The 25,093-nt window shown below is 45.0% G+C and overlaps 1 protein-coding gene across 3 annotated transcripts in view; it reads left to right on the forward strand.

Annotated features, from left to right (window-relative positions):
- The window catches only part of SPTBN2 (spectrin beta, non-erythrocytic 2), a 1,293,574-nt gene that overhangs the window by 655,197 nt on the left and 613,284 nt on the right, over positions 1-25,093 (forward strand). For all 3 annotated transcript variants that reach the window (XM_069644771.1, XM_069644772.1, XM_069644773.1), the window contains one exon: positions 10,080-10,226. In XM_069644771.1, the coding sequence (XP_069500872.1) occupies positions 10,080-10,226 (147 nt within the window). The remainder of the gene's footprint in view (positions 1-10,079; positions 10,227-25,093) is intronic.

Here is a 25,093-nt window from a genome sequence, read left to right on the forward strand (position 1 = left end):
GTCCTTATCTTTTGGGCTGGCTGTCCCTAGATTGAGTATTGTGGGGGGGGGGGTGGAGCACTTGCGGTCCCTTACTATTTGGCGACTTAGTTCTGCTGTTTCACTCAGAGCGCACCTGTAATGCTAGAGTGCAGTTGGTGCTGGACCCAGTAGAGGCGGTGCAGCTCCTGGAGATGGGGGGGTCACAGGTCTGGATGGGAGGGGAGGATGTCTAGATTTCTGGTGGGGGGGGAAAACACCTATGTTTACAACTCAATAGCAAATGCAAAACACCCAGTCTGGAGTTTCCTGAATAGAGACCAAAACACACAGCTTTAAATGCCAAACAACTAGGTTGGAGTTTCCTGGATACAGGCCAAAATGCCAGATATGGCTAACTAACACAGTGGTGGACTGGATAGAGGGCGGGCCCAAAGCAGGAAGCCTGTGCAATCTGGATGTCCGCAGTGCTCTAGGCTGCAGATGAGTTTTAAAAATGCCTCCAAACCAGCTTCCACTTCAAGAGCCATCATGGGTGGTGGTGTCTCGAAAGGAGATTGGGAGAAACACATTGGGGAAACAATCGGCTCTCCAGCCTCAAGATATTCCCTTGTGGTGGTCTTTTACGGGTGATAGCCCCATGATCATTAGCATCATGAAATCTTAAAACATTACTGGCCCAGGACAGGGTCTTCAGTGACCTGATAGAAATGAACCCACCATGGTGGCCCCAGGTGTTAGAGGTATTATTTATAAGAGATATGTAAGAGGGGCACCATACCTGCCTCATTTCGTAAAAGCATGGTCATTCCCGTCTACAAAAGGAGCGAGAAGCGATCCAAAAAACAATTGAATTCTAGCCATGCTAGACATTCCTTAAAAAAATGATGGTAGAAATGTATTGGCGGAGCTAAATAGTTGGATCTCTACTAACACCACCACCCCCTTTAACCAGAAGGGTTTCCGGGAAGGGCAAGGGAACTCATGTCAACTTAGTAGCAAACCGTCTACATCGCCTATATAGATTTCAGCTTGGCTTTTGACACTGTTCAGCGGGAAGCTCTTAGGCACAAGTAGACACTGTCAGGTATCCCTATAAGATTACTAAAAATGATCATGTTACTTTATAGCAACACCTGTCTGCTATGGGGAGCCCCAACCACCTCATTGCCAACCTTTGCGGGCCTAAAACATGGCTGCATATTGGCTCTTGTACTTTCCAATCTTTACCTTGCTGACCTAATGCAGTCTTGAATACTGTGAATAATTTTCCTCCTAGATGAGGCACTACTCTCATTCAATGGCTCGGCTATACTGATGAACCTGTGTTATTGGACTATATTGCAAGAGGTCTTCAACAACAATTAAGCAAGTAGAGTGATTACACAACTAAAGACAGGGTCACCATCAATGTGATTAAAGCAGAAAGAATGATCTTTCCTTTAATGCATCAAGGAAGGAAGCCCCACTTAAACACATCTGAATGAATGGTTCACAGACCCTTGAAATGTTATCAAGAGATGACTACTTCAGGGGTAACCATAGACGACAAATTAAATTGGCGTCCCCCAGCTAGAAAAAATATGAATTAAAATTGTATCCGCATGTTGGACTATATCAGAAATTTTCCAAAGAGCATAGTGGCTATTCTATTGCCTCTTACAAGTTTACAAAGCCAAGATGCATCCCATTGTTCTGTACATGGCAGAAGTATGGGGGCATGATAACGTTGACAAAATCAAGAAACTGCAAGGGTAGTGTCTCACTCTTTAACTGCCCTAGCCACCTTCTAGAGTACCTTTATGTTGAGTTTTGCCGTAACAGCATTATTGGCCAACTCAATCTCTACATGGCATCCCTTTACTGGAAACTGGTTAACAGTCCACAGGACACCCTTCTATATTATAATCCTTGAGACCACTCACAAAACTTGTTGTGGGTTTGGTATATCTTGTTTAATAAGGCCCATGGGCAGTGTCGGTAATCGTTATCTTTGAGAATGCTAAACATCTTTCGACAGACTGTGAAAGCCTAGTGCTATTGCGATGTACAATCCATTTGGCCTGTGGGAGAGACGCTCCTGTGGAAGGTAGACACAAAGCGTGCTGGGAGAGATATTTTGCCGGGAACTAATTGGTGCTTATTTATCATATGACTAAGATGCGTTGCCTTGTCAAGCAGATTTTGAAGATTATTACTTTTTAGTTCGATGCTCCTCTTATTACATTGCATATACTCGTTCTGCTTTTTTATGTTTATTATGTTTTTGTATAAAAAGCCATATGGCTAAATTATACTAAATAAATAAAGGTTGTCTAGCATCGCTTCATCACGGACACATCACCAGATAATTGCAGACAGCAGTTTAACTAATGAGCATGCACTGCACATACTCGAATGGTATTGTGTATCATTGAAAACACTTCAGTAATAATCGATGACTACTTGGAGAACATCAATGGACTACATCTGAATATGTAAAATAACCCCCAACATGAGTACTCTAGACTACTTTGGGGACCCACATTAGGATTAATTGTTGTCTGGCTGCAGCAAATGTTACAGCTTCTTGACTGACTGCCAGACATTGGTCAGCTGAGGCTGCAACCGGTCTGAAACTAAACACAGGACCACACTGTATCACTGCATAGTAGACATTACCAATACAAAATGCAATGGTAATACATCCCATCCCCTCTCCATGCAGTTTGGGACTCAAATCCACAAAGATGGGACCAGAGCCAACATAGCACAGCAGTGCCCTATTTATTATTTTCACAGCAACCGCATGCAGCACCTAACTGCACTCCTTCATGCTCTGCCTTCCTGTTTGGGAGCTGTATCTTTTTGCAAATCTTCCTTGAGCTCTAGGGAGCCACCAGCACTACTGCTGGACAGTGTTGCATCTGTTTTACTGACTTTGAAGGCAAGTGTGGCTTCCCAACCTCAGTCTCTTGTTGGATTCCATTTTGTTGTGGAACATTGCCTCACCTTTTATTTGGGTTACCAGTACTGAAAAATCTTTCCAAGCACATTGGCATCTGCGTGTGTTATGTAGAGTCCCCCCACCGTAAAGTGATGTGATGTCCGGGGCACCTAGTCCATTTTCCAATATCATTTTAGGTGCACTGAGTAGCCCATGTGCCTTCCAGGGCAGAAGAGGTCATCTCCTTTTTATGAGTTGTGCTGTTCAGCACAATCCATCTAGGTTGGAGTTATTTGGGGACACTTGATCTATTTTCTTTGTCTTAAGTAACACTTTTGTTACTTTTCCAGCCATCCTCTGAACAGGTTGGTGGCAGTCATTACATTTTTAAACATAATGTGCTGCCTTTGTGACTGCCATAATGAATTAAGGAGGACCACATACTCAAAATGGGCTCTCCTCTTGTTTTAAATTCTGTTCTGGATGACCTGGCACTTTTCAGCCATCAGGCTACCTTGAATTACGGGTGAGGTCGGGTCCTTTCTCTTCATACACTTTGGCACTTGTTGGATGCTTTCCTCCACTAGACTTCTATGGGTCACACTTTAGTTTGTGCTGGTTTTGAACCCTGTTCTGACTTTTTGCAGGCCTTCTGCTTTACGTCTTTTGCCTGTTTTGCTCATTCTTATGACTATCAGTACTGAAAAGACTGTCTCCTGTTACAATTGCACACATCACCCTACAATAAAAAGTGCAGTTTGGGTATTATCTTAATGTTTTTTTAGTTAATGGCTTTTTAGTTACTTTGACAATGTGCCTAAACAAGTGGCAGCAGTGATATTTGTAGTTTGTGTGACATTTTATTCATGCACTTTTGCTATTACCACAAATAGCTACTAAAGGTGGCACAAGGTTTTTAGCTTTGTGACGAATCTCAAGATGTCCTCACTTCTCCCACAGGGGAGACCCTTCCCATGAGGTCTGGGAGGAGAGGCAACTACCCAACAGTCCGCCTGGGGGTCGTGCACAGCAGGAGGATTTCATGGGAAGACCCTTCTATTAGGACAAGGGAGACCATCTCGGGGGAACGAGGTATTGCAGACCCAATACAACTTCCTATCCCATGAACCTCACCGCCACATCCCATACCCCTATCTATATCTGTAAGGTGACCGGTTTAACATCCACTGAGACGAGGAAGAGTAGGCAGTACCTGAGGATGACTCACTTGACAAGTACTGAGATGAGGAGGAGGTGCGGAACAATGAAGAGCCATGGTGAGGACTGAAATAAAAACTCTAGTTGTTTATATTCACTCATCAGAAAAAGGAAAGAAGGACTGACAAATCTGTCAAATCGTCCCTGTTGGAAGCGCAAGCGTGGAGAAGCCCCAGTGTGGAAGACAGACAAATAATCGGGATGCTGGCAAGGAGGCAGAGACATCTCTGATCGGTCCGACGTGGAGAGACCAAACTGAAAGCTGGAAAAACAGAAGCCCTGGCCCGTGGAGAAGTGCGTCTGCGTGGTCGAGCTGAGATGGGCAGACTGTGAGAGGTCCAAGACTGCAGAGCCGCTACAGTATGCCAGATAGAGCAGGGAGGAGCGGGAGGCCCAAGAACGGGTGAATCAGAGTCTGAGACCAACTGGAGCACACCGGTAGAAACCCTAAAAGTACCAGTGTTATCGGGATGGTGGGTGTGGTCATAACCAGGTTGTGGGAGAATAAGGAACAGATAAAGACCCCAAACCTTCACTACAGGGGCAAGAAGGGAAACCCTGTAGGCAAAGAAGCCATTGAGAAATATCCTAATACAGGTCTGGTACCCGCACCCACAAAAGAAGAGAGATAAGTCATCTTCCTTGTGGCAGTACCAGGCAGGAGAGTGAACCAGGTCTGCCAGGCTACAATAGTAGAAAAAACCAAGGGTTGTGGCTCACACCCACAAGGAAAGGGAAGCATAAGCCATCTTCCTTGTAGCAGTACATGGCAGGAGAGTGAGCTAAGTCTGCCTAAGTCAAGAGACGAGGAAGCCTGGGTCTGGGATCCGAAAGTGAGAGTAAAGCCATGGGAAGGCAGTAATTCCCCCTGGTTGTGTTGAACTGTGCAACCAAGTGGAAAAATAGTCATACTCTGAAGCCAAGATACCAGGAGAAGGGAGTCATTCTCATGGTTACCAAAATTGTAAAGAAGACTTTCTGATACATAACGTTAGACAGGCATTTTGTCTGCCGAGGAGAAGTGCTTGAACATTTGCCTTTGTGTTGGAGGATAGTTTTGACCCTGTGAAAGTTAGCCATTTCCCTAAGAAAAAGCCAAAAACAAACTCATCACCAGTACACCGGAAGGAGAGAGCCATTATTCTGGACCAAGAAGGTCTGCTTTCTCTCTAGTTTAGTGTAAGGAAAAGGAGGGTTTGTGACACAGGATAGTGAACTATTGACGTACACAGTCATGCTGACAGAATCCTTAATGTTCTAGTTGAGGCAGAGAAACCCCCTCTTAGAGTTGGGGAAAGTTAGAGTTTTCTCTTTGCTATAGACTTATTAGTCAAAATAATAATCATCATCCCACCTGTGTGTCGGTCTCCTCCTTCACTCTTACAGTTTGTTATTGTGAAATATTGATCTGTGGCCTTATTAGATCAGGAAATGCCTTATGTGGAAATATATTTCCCAGGGAAAGCAGTGGCTTTCGCTGGCTAACTGGTGGTTACTGTGTGCGTCCAGGGAAGTTGTCTGGGGTTGTCTAGTCCCAATCCACATCCCTGGTGCCTGAATGTCTATTGCTGGGCAGATGTGGCCAGTGGCTATCCATGACAGTTTGATTGGTGCAGATTCTTGTCTTTGGTGGGCGTAGGCATGCGCCCAGTCCATTCCTGAATAGGAGGGCTCCAGTAGTGATCTAACAGATCATCGTTGAAGCCAATTCCCCCACAAAGAAGAGCAGCCAGCTGAGGACCGAGAGATGACCTCTGCAGATGACCAGCATCGACTCCAGTGCTGTTCTGATGAAGCACTGCTCTTCTGCCTGATCGCAGACCCTTAACGGTGCTTCGACCCCTGGACCAGTGGGAACATTCAAACTCGCTCTATGCTCAACGATCTGCACCTTCAAGCCTTCAGAAGTGTCCCTGGACCAACCGGTGGACTAGCCTGCTCTCTCCTGGGCTACCTCGCTGCAGCCGTTGCTGTTCCAAGTGCATCCTTGGAACATAGAGTATGTTCATCTTATGGAACAAGATGTCTTCTCCTGCATTTTCAGCCTTCTTCCTGTGTATATCCCCTGAAGATTGCCTGTCACCACCTGACCATAGTGACTCCCGATGCAATGAAACTTCAATTCCTGTAGGTGTACTGAGGTGGTATGCAACGCAGACGTCGTCCTCTCTCCATTCGGGTATTGTTCTGGAAACTGTGGTGCAGATTCCTGTGCGTCGTGACGGACCAAAAGTAAATTGCGAAGCTGAAGTGACCCCTGCACCCGTGAAACCTGGGCCTTCCTTGACGGGACCAAGCACACAAGCATGTGTCCCCAACAGATTCTGGAACACCAGCAGTGGTCTCTGTAAGAATTGAGGTTTCAGGGGGGGGGGTGTGTTAGATACCTGTTCTTTCCCCTCCTCTGTTCTCTTCCTCTCCCCGGCCCATATTCTCCTTAGACTTACACAGGGGCGAAATGTCCTGTCCCGCAATCACTCTTTCGTGACTTTTGTCAGTGGAGGCCAGGTCAAAGACCCCTTCTTAAGACTAGCCTAAGGACTGGGATCAAGTGATTCTACTCTACTGAACTTTAATTTTTGACTCATATTAATTGTAACCACTGCCACTACACTAATCTACTTGAAAAGTATCTATGTTGTGTGTGGACACTTGTAGGAAGTGGGACGGTCTACCCTAAATCCACATTCCTGCAGGGGTGTGGCTGTTGCTGCACAGATTCTTGGAGGCTGGCCTTCCACTATTGGATAGCCACCTCCAAATTTGAATGTTACAAAGTCTCCTTTTGGAGCGCCGAGTCCCCAACCGTCCGAGGTCTCCAGGGGGACCGAAAGACAACCAACAGTGATCGACCTTGAACTCATGATCTGATGACCTTGCATGGTGACCATGAGGCAGGTTTACTGTTGCTTGGGACTGTTTTTACATTTCGGAGGGCTTGGTAGCCTAATAACCCTTATCTATTGAACCACACCCCTCCCCATTTGGTTTGCATTGGATGCAAAGTCCGGCTTACCATGGCACCATCAGGGCCTGGCCCAGGGCGGTGGTGTCCTTGTCAGTACTTCTGGGGGGGTGGGGAGGGGTCGTCCTCTTGGACCCCAGGGGTGCTAGCTGCTTACCAGAACTCTACAACTCAATTTAAAGCAAACATAATTTGTTGCACCGTAGAAGTAAATCGCCCTGTGGCTGCGACTCAAACCCAGGTCGTATGGGTGTTCGGAGAAGCACTTAATAACCACAAGAACCTCACTGCTGTTTTGTGCCTCTGCTCTGCATCTCTCCACAGGGATATTGTTATAGGATAGCATTTTTGCAAGTGCAGTTCTCACACTTGACTGAGTTTGTTGCACTGCTCCCACATTATTACACCTACCTCCCCATAGGGACGAGGGTGCAGGTCTCCCGTCATGCCTTGCAGTTCCAAAGTTAGAGGTGCACTGTGGCACACCAGAAGCTATTCCACTCCCTTGTCCAAATCCCACCCTTACTTGCCACCTCACCCTCCTCACCCTGCCCCCGCCCTCAAGAGAACACAACCTTCCCCCTAACCATCCTAGACCCCCACTCCATCTCATTCACTCAGACCCCCCCACCTTACTTACCCAGGCAACCTGCACTTCTCCCTTTCCTCAACCAGACCGCTCACTCCGGACCTCCCTACCTCCACCCCCTCCCGCTATCCCTCCTCTCACTGATGCCACCATGACCCACACTTTGCATCCCTAAACTCTATTCTTGCAATCCTAGCCACAAATCCCCACTCAGCAGCCTCTCCAATCCCCACACATGGCCTCTCACCCCCATGCACCCCAGAATCACCTGAAAAACAGGCACTGCACTACCTGGGTGCATTCTATACTACACACCTCCCCCCATCTCTATTCCAGCCCCTTGACATCCCCTCACAAAGCATTACAGCCTCCCCACCATGTGAAAGCTCTTCAACCAACTAAATAACCCACCTGGCACTCCCCACGCTCATCTAGAAGTCAGTTCCCTGACACTGCCACCAACCCTAGAAGGCTTTCATCTGACCTCTCCATTGTGACAGGAAAGCAGTATGAATTCCCCAGTAGTAGTCCTGAATGCCCCCCCCCCCTCAGTATCCACTTCCCCTTCTGGACTCCCATGAAACAGACCTGATCAGGCCTGAGCCACCTCAACAGAGTGCTGGACTCGAGATGTGAGGAAAGTCCACAAGGTATCCGAGAACCACAGTGGTGCTATTGGCGAGAGCCACGAGCAGCTGAAACCGCGAAGTGCCGCTAATCTGAAGTTTGCCCATTGCTGCCGCCGACCTTCAATTCGTAGTGCAGGAGTCCCCCGACGTCCTCACTCTTGTCCCCACGACTGAGGCCCAGGAACAACTGGATCTGCAGACCTTGTGGCCCTACAGTGATTTCATTTTCTACAAAGACTTCTAAAACATTGTGCAAGACTTTTTTTTACTTATCTTCAAGAAGTGCTTCAGTCCACCTAGACATTTGTTCAAGTAACATTGGCTGTCCTGGCTCCCTGAAAGACTCTTCTATTCTCTGACTACGTGCTTTAACTAGCCCTCAACAAAAGCTACAGATTCCATAACTTTTGTAGCTGGGAAAGGGTTAATTTACTTTGCATTGGGTTGTTCAAAAAGTACTTACCTGCTAAAGAACATTTGTTAACCATCGTTTTATTCTCTTATCTTTGCCTTTTGACACTAACCTCAGTATTGCTCTAAATGTACCAGTGATATATCAATGTCCACAGTGTCCTAGTTATTGAAGTCACCTCAGGGTGTAGGAAGTGTCTGTGTTCCATCCCAAATGGGTATCTACCGATTTAAAGACACTGAGTGTATTTTGAAGTATCTTTGTGTTACATATATTTGCTCCCTTCTAAGGAAGTCTTATTCAACTGACTGTTAATAAATCATTGTTTAATCAGGAAACCTTGAGTAAGTGTTTATTTGGAAACTTGTCACTGTGAATCTGTTACAACCCTACAGCTCACATTGACCCCTCTTGAGAGAAGCCTTACTGCTCAGTCACTCTACCAACTTGTGTAGTACATGCTTATACTTAAGGTTGGGTTAACTATTGCCAAGAGGACAGGGCTGTTGAAGTCTCCAAAAGGGTACCGCAAACAATCTTGCCTAACACTTGCAATTGTAACAAAATTGTTACCAGGTCAGTAAGAAAGGGGATACATTGTATCCCCCCAAGCACTCCACATAGGGTGGGGTGTGCTGGCTCACTTATACAAAATGTAAAGGTGATTAAAATCCCTCTTTACTACTTGGGGAACAGTCGATCACCCAAATACATGAAAGAAAATGTAACAGGGGAGCCCAAAGGGGTAACCCAGCCTATCCCCATAAGTATACACTATGGAGAGACATAAAAAGGTCACCCATAAAAAGAGTAAAAGACTAGGTAAGAGGGGGGAAAGGATTCCCACTCACCTAGGGACAAGGAGAAATAATCCCCAAGTCCAAGTAAAAAGTTCTGGAGGTTGACACAGGGCAGTAAGATTGATCACAAATATGAAAATCTTACCTAATCCTCGGGCATCAGATTTTGGATGATTTGGCTGCGTAGCTCCAGTCGACCCTGAAAGACTGAAATGAGAGGGGGACAGAATGAGAATTTTATTTGTAGTTGTCGACTACTATGTGCGTGTTTTGTGCAGTAATAATGGGGCACTGTTTACTTTCTTACTAGATTTAGCCTCAGTAGAACAATGTCAGCCTTCCATTCATCAGTCTGTACATGTTACTTCCTAACATTTGCAAATATTCCTTCTAAAGTGGCTTTCCACATGAGTTCATTTAAGTGCTTATTCTGTGTGCTAATTTACATATTCAAACATGGTCTCCTGGTATTGCACACATGTAATAAAACAAACATTATGCACAATACCACTCATTTAAGGGTTGAACACTGATCTGACTGCCATTTCTCAATTTCTCTAGTTGACCCTGTGGATCAATGAGAAGATGCTGACGGCCCAGGACATGTCCTATGACGAAGCCCGCAACCTTCACAGCAAGTGGCAGAAGCACCAAGCCTTCATGGCTGAGCTGGCCTCAAATAAAGACTGGCTGGATAAGATTGACAAGGTAAAAAGGAGGAAAAGACTGGCTTCGAATAAAAATCTGGTATGAAAATGGCCTAGGAATGTTTGTGTGTTTGGAAATCGTACACTACCTCTGGTGAGAGGCCATTAACATATTTGCTTTTTCCTGACTGGTGCTTTTGTCCGAGTCCAAATCTGGGCCTCCATGGGGGTGTACTATTCTGTGATGTTCCTCCTGAGATTATCAAGCTCTCTCAGGGTTTCGGTGTTCCAAAGATACCCTGTCCTCTGTGGGTGCAACCTTGCATAGTTAGCTGCTGGCTCCATTGGCTGATGCCAGAGATTAACCTTTTTGGGATTGTTTTCTGTATTCTGAAAGATCCCCCAACACCAGTGTGAGTCCTTTTTGGACATTCCGCCGCTGCTGTCGGATGTCGGGAGGATTCCTTCTAAAGCTTGACAACCCACAACTAGGCAACAGGGTTACCCTTGGGTCTCTGTAGGCCTCCTAATTGTAAACATGGCAGAGCACCCAAGCCAGCTCTCTTAGAAGGGAGCAGAGCAGTAAAATGGTATAAGGAAATGTCCAAACAATATATTACACAAAGTATATCTTTATCTTAACTGTGCCTGAAAGGGGTAATTGAAAACTACAGATGAGCAACCTTTTAAAATGGTTACAGTTCAGTTTTTTGGAATGTGATCCTGACAGGTTGGAGCCCCCAAGGAGCGTTCATGGCCAACTGGGGCCTCCCAGGACCAAGATTGACCAGATCAATGCTTGTGATTTACAGATGGTAGATGAGCACTGACAGTTACAGACACGCACCTACAAGGTTACAAAGTGTAGATATTGTTTTACTAGTTAAAGTTCCCCAGCAGAAAAGGCAGTCTCTGGTTTACCTGTGACAGTTCTGATGGAGTAAAACAAGGCTTACACTCAACAGCTGCGAATATAATCTTAGAGGTTGTCACTGGACCTAAGACAAAGGTGACTTTATTTTGGGTACACTGCAGCTCGGCAGTAGCAGATCAGACAAGGTGTTTAGTAAAGATTTATTTCTTTTGCAACTTTCCTTCCATTGCCATCAATGGAACTCCAGGCTATGTATTGAACCCTGGCCTACCTTCTGAAGGTAGGTGAAATTCTCATTTTATTTTAAACGGGGGGGAAAAGAAATCCATTTAGAAAGACCATTCGGAGACTGCTCCGAGCAGTCTTTTTAAATTGATCTGTCACACCCCTGAATGCACACGAGTGGGTGCAGGGGCTGACGGCAGCAGCAAAGGCGGAAGAGGGACGTCTGTTTGTGTGCCTGTATTGTGGGAGGAGGCGCAATGTTGGTGGTGCGGGAGGAAAAGGTGGAGGTTTCACTGCCCGAATTCTAGGGGAGGAGAGGGGGAGGGGGGGTAAGGGTGGTGGTGAAGGTGTGATAATTGTGTTTCTAAGGCCACACTAAATAGACCAAAATAAGTATTTTCTTTATTTAATATTTACATTTTTTTTGGTTCAGCGTTTGAAATGAAGAATTATCACATATAGAACGTTTTGCTTCACTTCCATTGTTCAACTCACTTTTGGCGGGGCACAGGCCAGCCCCTAATCTTACCATGCATGGGAACTGCTTTATTGTTTACTATTGGATGCTTCACCTTACATTGATGGGTTGCAGGGGTGTTTTCTCTTTTTCTTTTTCTGTAAAGATATTTTTTGTCAACCTTAAGATCTGCTTAGGTGGCAGTGAACAGAGTTATAATTCTTTTTTTTCGCTGCACTCATATTCACGCTTATTTTTTTATACTGCACAATGCAGTTTTAGTTCCAAATGCTCAAAATGGCCATGCCTTGCCGGTCAACCACTGTCCTGTAGCTGTCTTATTCTATGGCCTTCTTCCGAGGTCGGAAATGGAGTACACTTTGGCAGGATCGACCTTGGATTCCCGGACCAAGTGAGAATTTGTTAACTCGCCGAAAATTGTAGAGGACACAGGGGAGTCAGGACCTCTGTTGCTGGGCAGATGTGGGGTTTGCAGCAGATCCTGATTGGACGACAGCGATTACCTGTTTGCTTGGTGCAGTTCCTTGCCGTTGGTCAACCTGGGAAGCCCTTATCCAAAATTTGGGGGTAAGAGGAATCCTGGAGCTATTCCTCAGATCTACCAATGGCGCCAAGATCCGGAAGTGGAGGAGCCTGTGCTGCAGTCCCGAAAGACTGCTGCGGAGAGCAACCTTCATTGCCAGAGCCATGTACCAGTAAAGCCATTGCTCTAGCTGCAATCCTTGAAGACTGCGTTTTGACCCTTTCACTGGTGGGACGAAACTGTTCCTGGTCCCTGCACAGGGCGGCTACCATCTGAAGCTGACGGAAGTTCCCCCTGACCATCCTGTGGGCTGGCCAGGTTCTGCAAAGGCCTCTTCACTGCACCAGTCAGCTGGAGCTCTAGAGACTGCAGGTAAACGACTGCTAGCCCAAGTCAATCTCTCCTGCCTCTACTCCTCGCCAGACACAAGAGGGGCCTTCTTTGAGCTGAGTCTCGCCGCCAAGAATCTTGCATGCCGCCCATTGATCAGGGTGACTTTTACTGCTGCTCTTCCTTTGTGTCCTGCAGGGTTTTCTCTTGTTGTGGAACTTGCGGTGGCTGCTGACCATAAATGCGTGGTCTCTGCTGCTAGATTTTCAGAACAGTTGTACTGGAGCACAGAACTGCTGTCTAGCCCAGGCCAATCCTGACACCTACTTCAGCGAGTGCACTAGCAGCCCCTGGAAAGACAGGACCAACGGCAAAATAGGTGGCCCCAGTGATTGAGCACTGTTGGGAAAGAATTTTCTTTTTTCGCTGCTTTCCCTCCATAGACATCTGTGCAACCTCCCACATTTTTGCTGTTGTATTGAACTTGTCGTGACATTTGGCGATAAGTGTAGCCTTTTTACTTCCTTAACTTGCTAAGCGCATCTGATTTGAAAATGTTTACTTGTGCACTTTGCAATGGGCGCATTAGAGATGCTAGCCCTCTAAAATGGCCTTGCCACAAGAATTTTAGCCTGTCCTCCTGCCATATTGTTCTTTAGCCTTCTTTCTCCCCTCTTGGGTCCCGAATTGCCATATGAGGATGCCCTTTAGCAAGGAAAGCTCCTACTTTTTGGACTAAAGTGGCGGTCGGTGTGTGTGTGTGTGGCTGGATGTGGGGGCTGCAGTTGTCCACATTCAAGCCCTGAGCGTCTGTTGCTGGGCAGATTGTGTGACTATACATGATTGGATAGCCACACCAGTTTCAGTGGTGCAGATCATTACCATTGGTGGACCTGGGCGTGCTTCCAGTCCAGATCTTGGATAAAAAGAGGACTCGTGCAGCCATTCGACGGATCATCGTTTGAGCCACGACCCCACTGAAGGAAGTATAGCTCACAGACGACCCAACGACAACCTTTGCAGCTGACCAGAATCCACCCCATTGACGTCCCACTGAAGCCCTGCTCCTCTGCCTGATCTCAAGAAGAACCTCGTTGGCAACCAGTCTCAACCACTGGTCGAGGATCCTTGCCTCCTGAGCCTTCAGAAGTGTCCTTGGACCACCCGGTGGACTGGCAAGTTCTCTGCTGGGCTACCTCGTTGCAGCTGTCGCCGTTCTGAGTGCATCCTTGCACTTGGAGGATCTTTAAGTTATGCTACAAGACAACTGCTCCTGCAGTCTCAGCCTTCTAGTCCCAACGTAAGCCTTGTAGGAGCCTGCTCCTTTGTTCATCTGTTGAATATCGCCTGTCACATCCTGATCATGGTAACTCCGGTCTTCACTGCCTGGAAGTGTCTGAGTTTGCCTGCTCTGCAGCAGTCAATAACATACCAGAGAAAAATAAAGCTCTTGCACACAAGCCATCTCAAACACACTCGAACACCACCTTACATCTACCAATTACACACACACACAAAGCCAGCACAGTGACCTGTTTTTCTGAACTGAAGCTACCAACAGCACATCAAAGCTCTCTAGCACTCTCCCTCTCCCATTAAGACAACCCCTGAGCTCTCCTTCCTTTTCAGATCCACTAGAGCACCTGGAGTCCATGAAAATCACAGCACTGCGCAGTACAAATCTCAATAATGCAGCATAACATTTCCTCGCAAGGGTGTTCACCTCGACATTGTCTTGAACCGTAATGCAGGTACCGCTACTGACCGATTAAATCCTGCATCTGGGACCACTCTCTGTCCCTCAGTTGCACCAAGGAAAGGAGCATATGCCTCAAACCGAGTCTAGAACCTTGGTAGTGGTCTCTGGAGTAACACACTTGTCCTTCCCCAACTCCCACCATCCTCCATTTGGTTACATGGGCATAAAGTTGTGTCCCCATCGCTCTTGTCTGACTCAGATCGGTGATGGCCTATTCTAGGGTCCTTTGGTCATGGCCTCCTTACTGCCCTCTCGGGGATGAATTTCCCATATATGTTGAGCCCTTTCCCGGACACGGCATCTGCTGAGCAAAGTGACTATGTAATTGTGGCCAGATGTGGGGGGCTGTCCACATTCTGGCCAAAGTGAGGGTGTTCGGAAGATTTGGTGGCTGGAGGCTGTCAACGGTTGGCCAGCCCTTGCCAGATAGTATACTGGATAAAAGTATGACTCTTGCAGCCATTCATCAGATTGTCATTGGAGCAAAGATACCTTTTGAAGAGGAGCTTCTTGCTGAAGATCTGGAACTCATTGTTGCAGTCATTCAGCATTGTCTTCTTTGACCAGCCTTCCTCCTTTGCTCATCTCCAGAAGGCTTTCATCAGTGCTTCGACTCCTAGACCAGTGGGAACAGCCAGTTTCAACCCCTGCTTGACGTTCCTACCCTTGGAAGCCTTGGGCTAACAATCTTCCTCGTTTAGGCTGAACCCCCAGGACCACTCTGGTGATGACCTCAGGAGACTCCCAAGACACATTTCGGGTGACTTGCAGCAATAGCCACTTGAAGAGAATGGCAGCATGTAACCCTCACGGCACCACTTCATGGTGCAGAGCTGCAACTTTAGAGAAATGCTTCTTCATATGCTGAGGATCTGCAGAGTCCCAAGGCTCAACTTAGGACGGCAGCCATGTCGGTGGAGTAGCCCAGGAGGACGTCTGGCTACCCCTCATAATTTCTCTTATTTCCTTGCAAGCCGTTTTCATGGCGCACAGGTGCCTGGCCTTGCTTAGCCCTCCGGGGCTCGTACCGGGTAGACACATTATTTTCCTTTCTTCCTCGCACGCATTCCTTGCTCAGCCTTTCCTTGTTGTCTTTCAGCAGGAGGAAGCAGATTAGCTCCGGCCACACTATGCGGTTTACTAGACCTATTGAGGGCTGGAAGCGCAACTGACGGGTGCAGCAGACACGCACCTTACCCGCTGAAGTCGCGCCAAAGTCAAGCCTGTCTGTGCTCATCCATGCACAAGACGGGCCTTGGACGGCTATATCTCCTGAATTATCAACTTATGTGGATGTTGACACTTTATCTCAAATGATTATTATTTCATTTTTTTTATTGTAACATTTAGTTTATACAAACTTTTATTACAAATAAACCAATCCAGCACAAAACAAGAGAAAGACAAAGGAAGAAAAAGAACCTTCATAGACATCTACTTCTTCAAGATTCATTACATGCTCACAGTCGAGACATAATCACTACAGAAGTCTCATCTCCTCTATTTTCTATGTGTATTATAAATCTAAAATCTAAAATACTTCATCAGAGATCACCCCACGTCTCTCTCTCGTTTGTTAGCTCGAACATATTTAGAAATCGTTCAGAGCTTCAGATCATCTTGTAGGACATTGTCCAGTAAATCTATCACCGCACAAGTTTAATGGACATTGTTGCTAGAAAGCATGGTGAACCACTAGGCTTCTATATTGTTGTTAACAGGAGCATAGTTCCCTAACAAAAGAGATCTCAAATTTTTAAGATCGGAACATTCCGTTATCAAATGTTTTAGCGATTCTTCAGCAATCAAACAAAATCTACAAATATAGTCAGTTGTGTTGATATCATGTTTGGTCCAAAGTACATCTTTTGTTTGGTATGCATTCAGTCGAAGCCTCAAACTTGTTGCGGTAGTACCTTGAAGGACGTTTCTTAAGATCTTTTGGTAACAAATCTAGGCTGTTAGCCGCTAGACTGAAGTATAGAGAGGTCTTCAATGCAGCACGGTTTCCATTATTCTGAATCCAACTCCACTGTTTTAGTTTTGTTTTTTTGGCTAATTGTGGGAAAGACAGTGTCCCACTTTATTTCAGATTCAGCTACAATTAACTTAATTTTGTTGGCCAGCACCTCAAGATTCCATCATGGGGATGCTGCAAGGTCAGAGCCAAGATTCGATAGGCAGGAGCAGGATCGTTTAGGTGCATTTTCATTAACATTTATCTCGAATTATTGTTGGAGTTGGCGCCTCCAGCTACTTCATTTTCTGCAGGCTTTGTCCTGCATAGACCGGTTAGCCCTCCCATTCCTACGTTGAATAGTGATGGCTATACATTTTTTCTTATTAATGCCCGTTCTTTGTTTGCACATTCCATCTTCGGTTATAATATGCTTATTGACTATCAACCTGATTTAATGTGCATAACCGAATTCTGGCTTGGGGACACCTTTGGCCCTTATGTGGTGCAAATGTTGCCAGATAATTATAATATCCGCTTAGATGGGATTTCTGCTCATCCGGGTGGAGGGATTGCATACATCTATATATCTCAATTCACATTGTTCTCGGTGCCCCTTACACAGTCCATTAAAATGGAAACACTATTAGTCCGCTGGACCTTCTCAACTTCAGTGTCGGTGCTTATTTTGGTTATCTATCGCCCTCCTCGCCCGACTCATCTTTTTAGGATTCCTTTTTAAAATTGGTAGCTGATCTTCAAATTTGATCAGCTAACCTAAGGGTAATTGGTGGTTTTAATATTCAATTTAACTCCCCCCCCCCCGATTTATCCACCACCCAGATAGGCTTTGAATGACCTTGGTCTTACACAACTTGTCCATGAACCTACTAATTGTATGGGCAATATTTTTTTCATTTACCAGTATTTTTCCTTTTCTTCAGGTTACTTGGTCGGACCATAGGGTTGTTCCCGAAGTCCCAGTCTGCACGCTCAACTCTGAGGCGTATTTGGCACCCTGTTGAGATGGCAGACATTATTTCTTCTATTACTGATGAATGCGGGAATGGTCTGCTGGTTAATCTCCCTATTTTGGCACAGCCTTTAACTGTGTCCGCTGACCGTCGTGCCCCCTCCCGATCTTGTAAAATCTGTAAGCGCCCTTCTGAACCCCAGATTAACGATAATTTGAAATCCCTCTGCCTGAAGCAAAGACAAGCTGAACGCAAATGGCATTCATCCTACTGCCCTACAGATACATTGACTCTCCAGGAGTGTACTAAAGTATACCATAGTACTATTCCTGAAGCCAAGAGTACCTTTTATACAGGTCAAGTAGAGGAGGGTCTTAATCAGCCTAAGGAACTTTTTTCTTTTGTTAGCCTGTTTTGCTCTACTGATGTGTCTGCAGCTGGTGTGGTTCTCTCGCAGAAAATAAGGATATTAGTTTGAAAATTGCCAACTCTAACATTAGCTTATTTAATCCTCTTCCTGCGGCGTCTGATCACTCCTGGTCTTATTTGCCTCTTTTCACTTCTAAGAAAGTTTATCTCTTTACTTGGTCCCTCAATGAGAATCCCATTGTACAGGTTTCTTCGACTAAATAAAAAAGATGATTAAGAGGAAGGTTCGCCCCCTGACTTCTCAAATGTCAATCATTTATAAAAAAAAATCTGTAAATTCTCCCTTGAACCCGCTTTACAATTTTATATACTTAAAGTTGAAGCTATCATTTTGTATGACCTCGATCCTTGCTTATATGATACTAACATCTACTTGAATATAATACAAGGTGGCATCTGGAAGCAGGTACTGAGATTGGCGAAATCTATTCCTAATTCTTGTATCCGAATAGAGCTGGGTTTGGCAAGCTTGGCATCAAGATTACAATGTAGGCAACTTAACTTCTACACTAAATTGATCGATAGTCCTCAGAATTCATTGTATCAAAGAGTTTGCAAGAATGGTTGTAAATTCAAACCCAGTCTCTGTGGTTCTTTTTCAAAAGAGAATGGAGAAGCTACTGTTGAATATCCGTATCACCAAGGAAGATCTTTGCATGCGACCAGCTTTCTGCAAAAATAAATTGTATGATTATGACTGGTGTATGGCTGTAGATATGACTTGAACATATTCCCTATATAAGGAATTTGCTACCTTCCTCCATAAGAGTACACGAGAGTCAACTATATTCTTAGTTTTCCATGTAATAAAACTAGAGAATTATACATGCGGTTTAGACTAAACCAACTCCATACTCTTGAGCACATACGAAATTGGGCTAAGACTGGACCAATAAGTTGTAGATTTTGTTTAATTGAATCACAACCAGAGATCATAAAACACTTGGTAATGTAATGTCCATTCTTTGAACAATTAAGGGTGGCATCTCTGGGGGCCACCTTGCTTAGAGACACTGTGTTAGCTAGAGAATCTTTACGGGCAAAATGTATGTCCCATCCCAATAACTCCTTCATGATTAAACTTTGTGGTTTCATTGCTGTTATTAAGACACAGCTATGGAATTGGTTCTCGGTAGAGAATTTAGTGATAGATTGATAACTGCGGGGGGCAAGCCAAAACTAAAAATTCAAATTGCCCTGTATTAACTCGGATAATAAGTTGTTGATCTAAGACAATGTTAATTGTTTCGGTTGAGAACTAATGACAAAATGTATTCCATGATATGATTCTTCTCCGATTTGATGAAGTAAAAAAATATATAGTGACTGTTTAGGGTAGATTTGAAATAGCTACATGAGTTGTAGATTCTGCTGAATAAGTTGTTAGAGACTGTCTAGAGGATGTGGAGCCTGTAGGTTTGTTTTATAACTGACCTATATGTTTGTTTTTATAATTGTCTGTTTTTAATAAACATTTGATATGTTTATTTTGGACATTTTAAAAAGATAAGAAATTTTTTTTTTTTTTTTTACTTAAAACCTTGTTAAATATTATGGAAACAACTAATTGAAATGTAAAAATAAACTGCAAAAGTTTTTTTTAAAACTAAAATGCACAATAAAAAATATATATATATTTTGATGGCTACTGCTAAACTTCAATCAGCCTCCCCCCTGGATCCCATTCCATTGGGGGTTCTGAAACAAATCATGTATTTGTATTTTGCACTTGTATAGTGTACATGACAGACCAAACCGTATAGCGGCACAGCTGAAACAATAAATTCATGTGAAGCAAAACTGAGCCCGGGTACAGAGGCACATGAAACAGAAATAACATCAAAAGAACCTTATCTAAACAAAAAGGTCTTCAAGGCCTTACGGAAATAATGATTTGAGGGTCATGATTTCTTAAGGAATCGAGCTCCACAGTTTTGGGCCAAAGACTGCAAATCTTCTGTCTCCCCTTGTTATACAGGCTGATTTGGGAATAGACAAAAGCAAACAGTCTCTGGATCGTATACATCTCAATGGTTGGTAACGTTGAATCTTATCTTGCTAATATGCTGGGGCCAATCTGTTCAAGCCTTTAAAGATGAGGCAAGCCATCTTGAATCTAATGCTTCTTCCACTGCTAACTAGTGCAAGACACGTCGAGAAGGTGAAACATGGGCTATTTTGCCCAGCCTGAAGATCATTCGAATTGCTGCATTCTGGGCTTTTTGAACCCTCTGTACTTATTAAGATCGAATGCCCATCAACATGCTTTTTTGCAATAGGCCAGATGTGCATTTGTCAAGGCACCAATGCATGATCCTCATTAGGAATATAAGGAAATACCTGCCGTAGAAGTCTCATAGTATACCGCCTGAACCTTGGCTCCAACCTGGCCTTCACTACCGAGGTTGTCCTGCCAGACACAGCCGAGGTACTTAACCTTGGAAACAAACCTAAGATTGGTTCCCAAGAGGGTTGGAATGGGCACTTCCTTAGCAGCATTGAGTAGATGTCTTAGTCCAAACAGAATGAGCTCAGTCTAGGCTGCATTCAACTTAAGCCGATTATTAGACATCCATTGACCAGCATCATCTAAGCACTGTTTAGGTTTTCTAAATTCTTCATCAAAATTAGCAATCCTGATGAAGATTTGAGTATCGTCCGCATAGGAATCTGAACTCATCCCATGGTGTCTCAAAATCTCCATCAAAGGACGCATGTACAGATTTAACAATAACTCCACAGCTCACCTTAATAGAGTCCGAAAGAAGCTCACCCAACTTAACCTGTTGTGGACGATTTGTCAAAAATGATTCAAACCAGCTAATGGCATAATCATGCCTGATATTGCTCCGTTGGTCATTCAAGCAGTTAACCCTTCTTGCAGCATTTGTCATATTCCACCTCAAGCAGGCTCTGGCTGTTCACTCTTGAAGAAATCTAATCTTGATCACACTGCTCCTGCTAATTTTTGCCCAATTTCTCTCCTCCCTTTTCTTATGAAGCTCCTTGAATCTCTATTACTGATTGCCTTTTTGGAAAACAGTTTTTCTTTTACTCTTTCCAATCAGCCTTTCGTCTTGGATGGGGCACCAAGAGTGTCCTTTTTTCAGCTTTGTACGACTTGTCCCTCGTGTCTGACCCGGGTGGAGTGGGCGTGTGGGTTCTTTTTAGAGCTTTCAGCTGCTCTTGATGGCGTCGACCACTCCATCCCGTTGGCTTGTCTTTCTTCAGCAGACCTCTTGGGCCTGTCCTGTCTTGTTACTTCTTTTCCATTGGATAGAAACCATATTCGTTCTTTCATCTTTTCGCTCCTGTTTCACCTCCCTTTCTTGTGGTGTCCCCCATGGCTCAGCCTTGTACCCCATTCTATTCAACGTATACATCCAGCATTTAGTCGGTCTCTTCCACTCCCAAGCCCTCCGCTGCTACTCGTATGCTGATGACACTCAAATTATTGTACGGATTAGTTTGTTACAATTTAGCACCATGTCTCAGCTGAGGGGTTACCTGGAGGATGTGAGTCAGTGTATGAACCATAATTGGCTAAAGTTGAATGTGGAAAAGCCTTTCTGCTGTTTCTCGTTGGACTTCTTCCTTCTCGCCATCTACGTTCGGTTCTCTCCCTTCTCCTGTTTCTGTGGTTAACAAATCTTGGTGTTAAGATTTGTTCTTGTGTATCTATGGAGGCCCAAGTCAGTTAGGACACTTCCACCTTAAGATTCTTAGGAATGTGTTATTCTTTCTCCCTTCATCGCTTTATGCTCCAGTTGTGGCTTCTCTTGTACCGAGTCATATTGACTATTGCAGCTTTTTGTATTTAGCTCAGTCCAGATACCTGATTTGTTATCTTCAGCTCCTAACTAAAAAATCTAGGGGACAGAGTTGCCACTGGTACTCATTATGGAGCTCATATTTCGCCAGTTTTGCGTCGCCTATGTTGGCTCCCTGTTGGTAAACGGGTTGAATTTATGGCCCTTTCTATTGTTCACCAGGCTTTTTGCGGTCACAGTGCCGAATTTCTGCAAGCTATGTTTCGTCCGTACATTCTGCAATGCTCTCATGGATCTCGCGCTGGTTGTTTCATCCAGGTACCCAGCTACTGGTTGTCCAGAACCGGTGGCCATACCTTCTCGTGGAATGCTCTGCCATTATCTTTGAGGGCCACTACAAATGATTTAGCATTTAGATGTCTTTTGAAAACATTTTAATTTTCTAATCAGCTTCTGTTAGTCAGTTTTAGCACCAAGGTGCTTTGGCGAACGTACACTTTACAAATTCCCTAACATAACATGATGGTTCCGGGATTGTTCTGAGTGCCTCCAGCAGCTGTATCTTCGAGCAGAGTTCAGGACGGATTGTTCCTCCCACTGGTCCAGGGGCACCCTGCAGAGATAGGCAGGGCTTTGGCAGGGAAGTGAAGAAAAGGCTGCTGGTGATCGAGTTCAGAGACTTGAGTGGGCTGCTGTCCCCTCCATAGGGGTCTTTGCTCCAGTGTTGATCTGAGGATTGGCTGCAGGAGAGACCCCCTTTATCCAGGATCTGGGCTGGAGTTGCCACAACCCTGTCAGTGGCAAGTATCCTGCACCATTCTGCCTGGCAGGGGCAGTACAACCCTGGACAGCCTTTGGCCAATGCATTTTCCTAGCAACACACACTTTGGCATGGATGTTAACAGAGTCCAGACAGACCTATCTCCCACATCTGGCCACACACACAGACCACTACTTTACCAGCGAAAGCTGGAGCTTTCCAGGGAAAGGACTTGCCATATATGGAAAGTCCAGCCACTCCAGAGCAGGAAGAAATTCAAACTACAAGATGGCCAAAGGACAGGCGGAAATCATGTGGCAGGGCCACTTTAGGGTATATTGTACTATGTATGGCGTTATGCGTTAATGTTGATGCATTAAGCTGTGAGCCTTTTGAGGGTCAAAGCTATCAGCAACTCTGCAAAAGCAACCAAGACAAATCTCAACTGACAGTAAGTAAGGCTACACAACAAGAGGCAAGCCCTCTTAGGTTTACAGTACCTTTGGTGAGAAGAAATGGTTCCAGCTGGCTTCTGTTCCTGTACAGCTCTGCAGATCCTGTTGTTCCTGAGCCTCAGTCGTGGGGACAAGAGGGAGGATGTCTGTGGACTCCTGCTCTTCAATGGGAAGGTCAGCAGCAGCAATGAGCAAACTTCGGTTCTTCAGTGTTTCAGCTCCTCACGTCTGACGGCAAATAGCAACACTGCAGTTTTCTGATACCACTCTGGACTTTCCTCGCATCTGGAGTCCAGCACTATGAGGTGGCTCAGGCTTGGTCAGTCCTGCTTCAGGGAAGTCCGGAGGATATGCCTGGCGCTTGGGTCTGACTTAAAAGCAATGCACACAATCCGGTGTTCCTCTCCCTGGCACTTCTGTTCCGGCAGCAGTGGAAGTACAGCCAGCTCCGAGGATGTCCAGACGGGCTTAGTCTGGAGTTTATTAGTCCCACCAACTCAAGGGGAGAAGTCGTCCTTGCAGGGCTTCTCTAGTCGAGGCAAATTCAGGGCTTCAACTGGCAAATCAACGGTCCAGGAGTTGCAGCAGGCGTCTCTTCCAAGTTCTTCTTCAGATTCCTTAGTCCAGTGGTTGACTCTGCCTTCCAAGCTAAAAAGCCTCGACCTTTATGCAGATTTCTCCCATTCGTTCCAGCCTAGATTTCAATCGCACAGTAGGGTGGCTGTCCTTGCCGGACAGCCAGCCGGCCAATCACCTTTGGGTGCATTCCTGTAGCCAAGGGGATTAAGCATAGGGAGTTTTGGGCATCTCCCTCACTTCCTGCCCCTGCCAGACATACTGGAGCCAGAAGCGGGCTGCACTTGTGAGTCCCGCCAAAGACAAAATGAATAAAGGGACCAAACCTGGTTTGGCGCACAACGGAAATCTCAGGAAGGTGCATTCCAACAAGAAATGGCGAAAAAAGAAGACTGGGGCCACTTTGACAGAGTGGGCACCCATGGGTGCTTTACTGCAGCTGCGAACACAGCCTGCGGTAAAAACTCCCAATGGTAGTTAAAAGTAAACCACTGCCACCAGCCATAAATGTAGAAAGGGTAACATAAAAATTTTCACATGAGAAACTAGACCAAGGGATTACTAAGTAACCCCTCCAGCACCCTGTGGTAAGATAGTGTGTGCTGGGTCTAGAAAGTTACAAAATGTAAGTAAAGTCAATTTCACTTCACTGCTCTTGGAAACAGTAGTTTCACCAAGAGAGAAGGTATTTAAACCTTTGGGAAATCTAAGCGACTTCCTGTGCCACTGCATTGAAGGTGCTGTGTCACAATGTAAAGATGATGCTTATGGAGTTTGTCAGACTCCAAAGTCACAGGAACTACAGAGTGCAAATCACAATAAAAATACATGAGAGGGTGAGAAATGGGACTCACTCTCTCCAGGTTAGAAATTAAAAGTCCTAATGTCCAGCTAAAGAGCTCGGGGGGTCTCTAAGGTCGACCCACCGTCTCATGTATTTTAATGTGATTTTGAACGGTTTCTTTTGGTTGTGGAGTCTGAAAAACTCCATAGGCATAATCTTTTACATTGTGTCACACAGCACCTTCAGTGCAGTGGCACAGGGAAGTCGTTCAGATTTCCCAAAGGTTTAGATTTCTTGGACATCAGATTCTTATCTATTTCATGTAACAATTGTGTTAAATCGATGATCATAGACATACGATAACGCCACATGCATTGTGTCCAAAACATCTCACTTTGGTAGACTGTTGCTACAGTTTGATGTTTCAGGAGATTATTTTGCCGTGCTTTTGCAAAGAAGACGCAATGTAAGACAAGATGTTTCAACGTTTCTTTTTGAGCATTCCTACAAAATCTACATCCTTCATCTTCTAAATCGGAACAGTTGAGCCAGTTCTTACTATGCTCTAAAGTTGGAATTAAGTTAAATTTAATCCTCATGTACATTGTGCGCATTTTGTGACCAGGACACTGTCTCAAGTATGACAATAGTGGTGATTGTTTATGCCAGAATTTTGCATACTCCTTGTGAGAGTTATATTGCCCGATTTTATCTGAATTCACTGCCCAATCGTATTGAATTAGTCTTGCCTTTACAACCTGAGGACGATTTATTAGATCATCCCTTCCCATGGCTAATTGTGCAAGATTTTCATCGCACCTTTTCCCTTCATCTGCTACCGAAACCGGGTTTCCCTTTTTTAGCATTTTTCCAAGATCTTCATAAAGGGAATTTGTCAAAGGGTCTACGATTTTTGCATAAGACGCAAACTTGCGCCATATATGTTTGGTGGCTAATGATGTCAATCCCAATTCGTGCATAATAATCGAGTTTGGTAGTGACATAGGCAAATGCAAGACTTTCTTCCATATTTT

This window comes from Ambystoma mexicanum, chromosome 2p, assembly GCF_040938575.1.
Source record: "Ambystoma mexicanum isolate Mex_15411 chromosome 2p, UKY_AmexF1_1, whole genome shotgun sequence".
NCBI lineage: Eukaryota > Metazoa > Chordata > Amphibia > Caudata > Ambystomatidae > Ambystoma > Ambystoma mexicanum.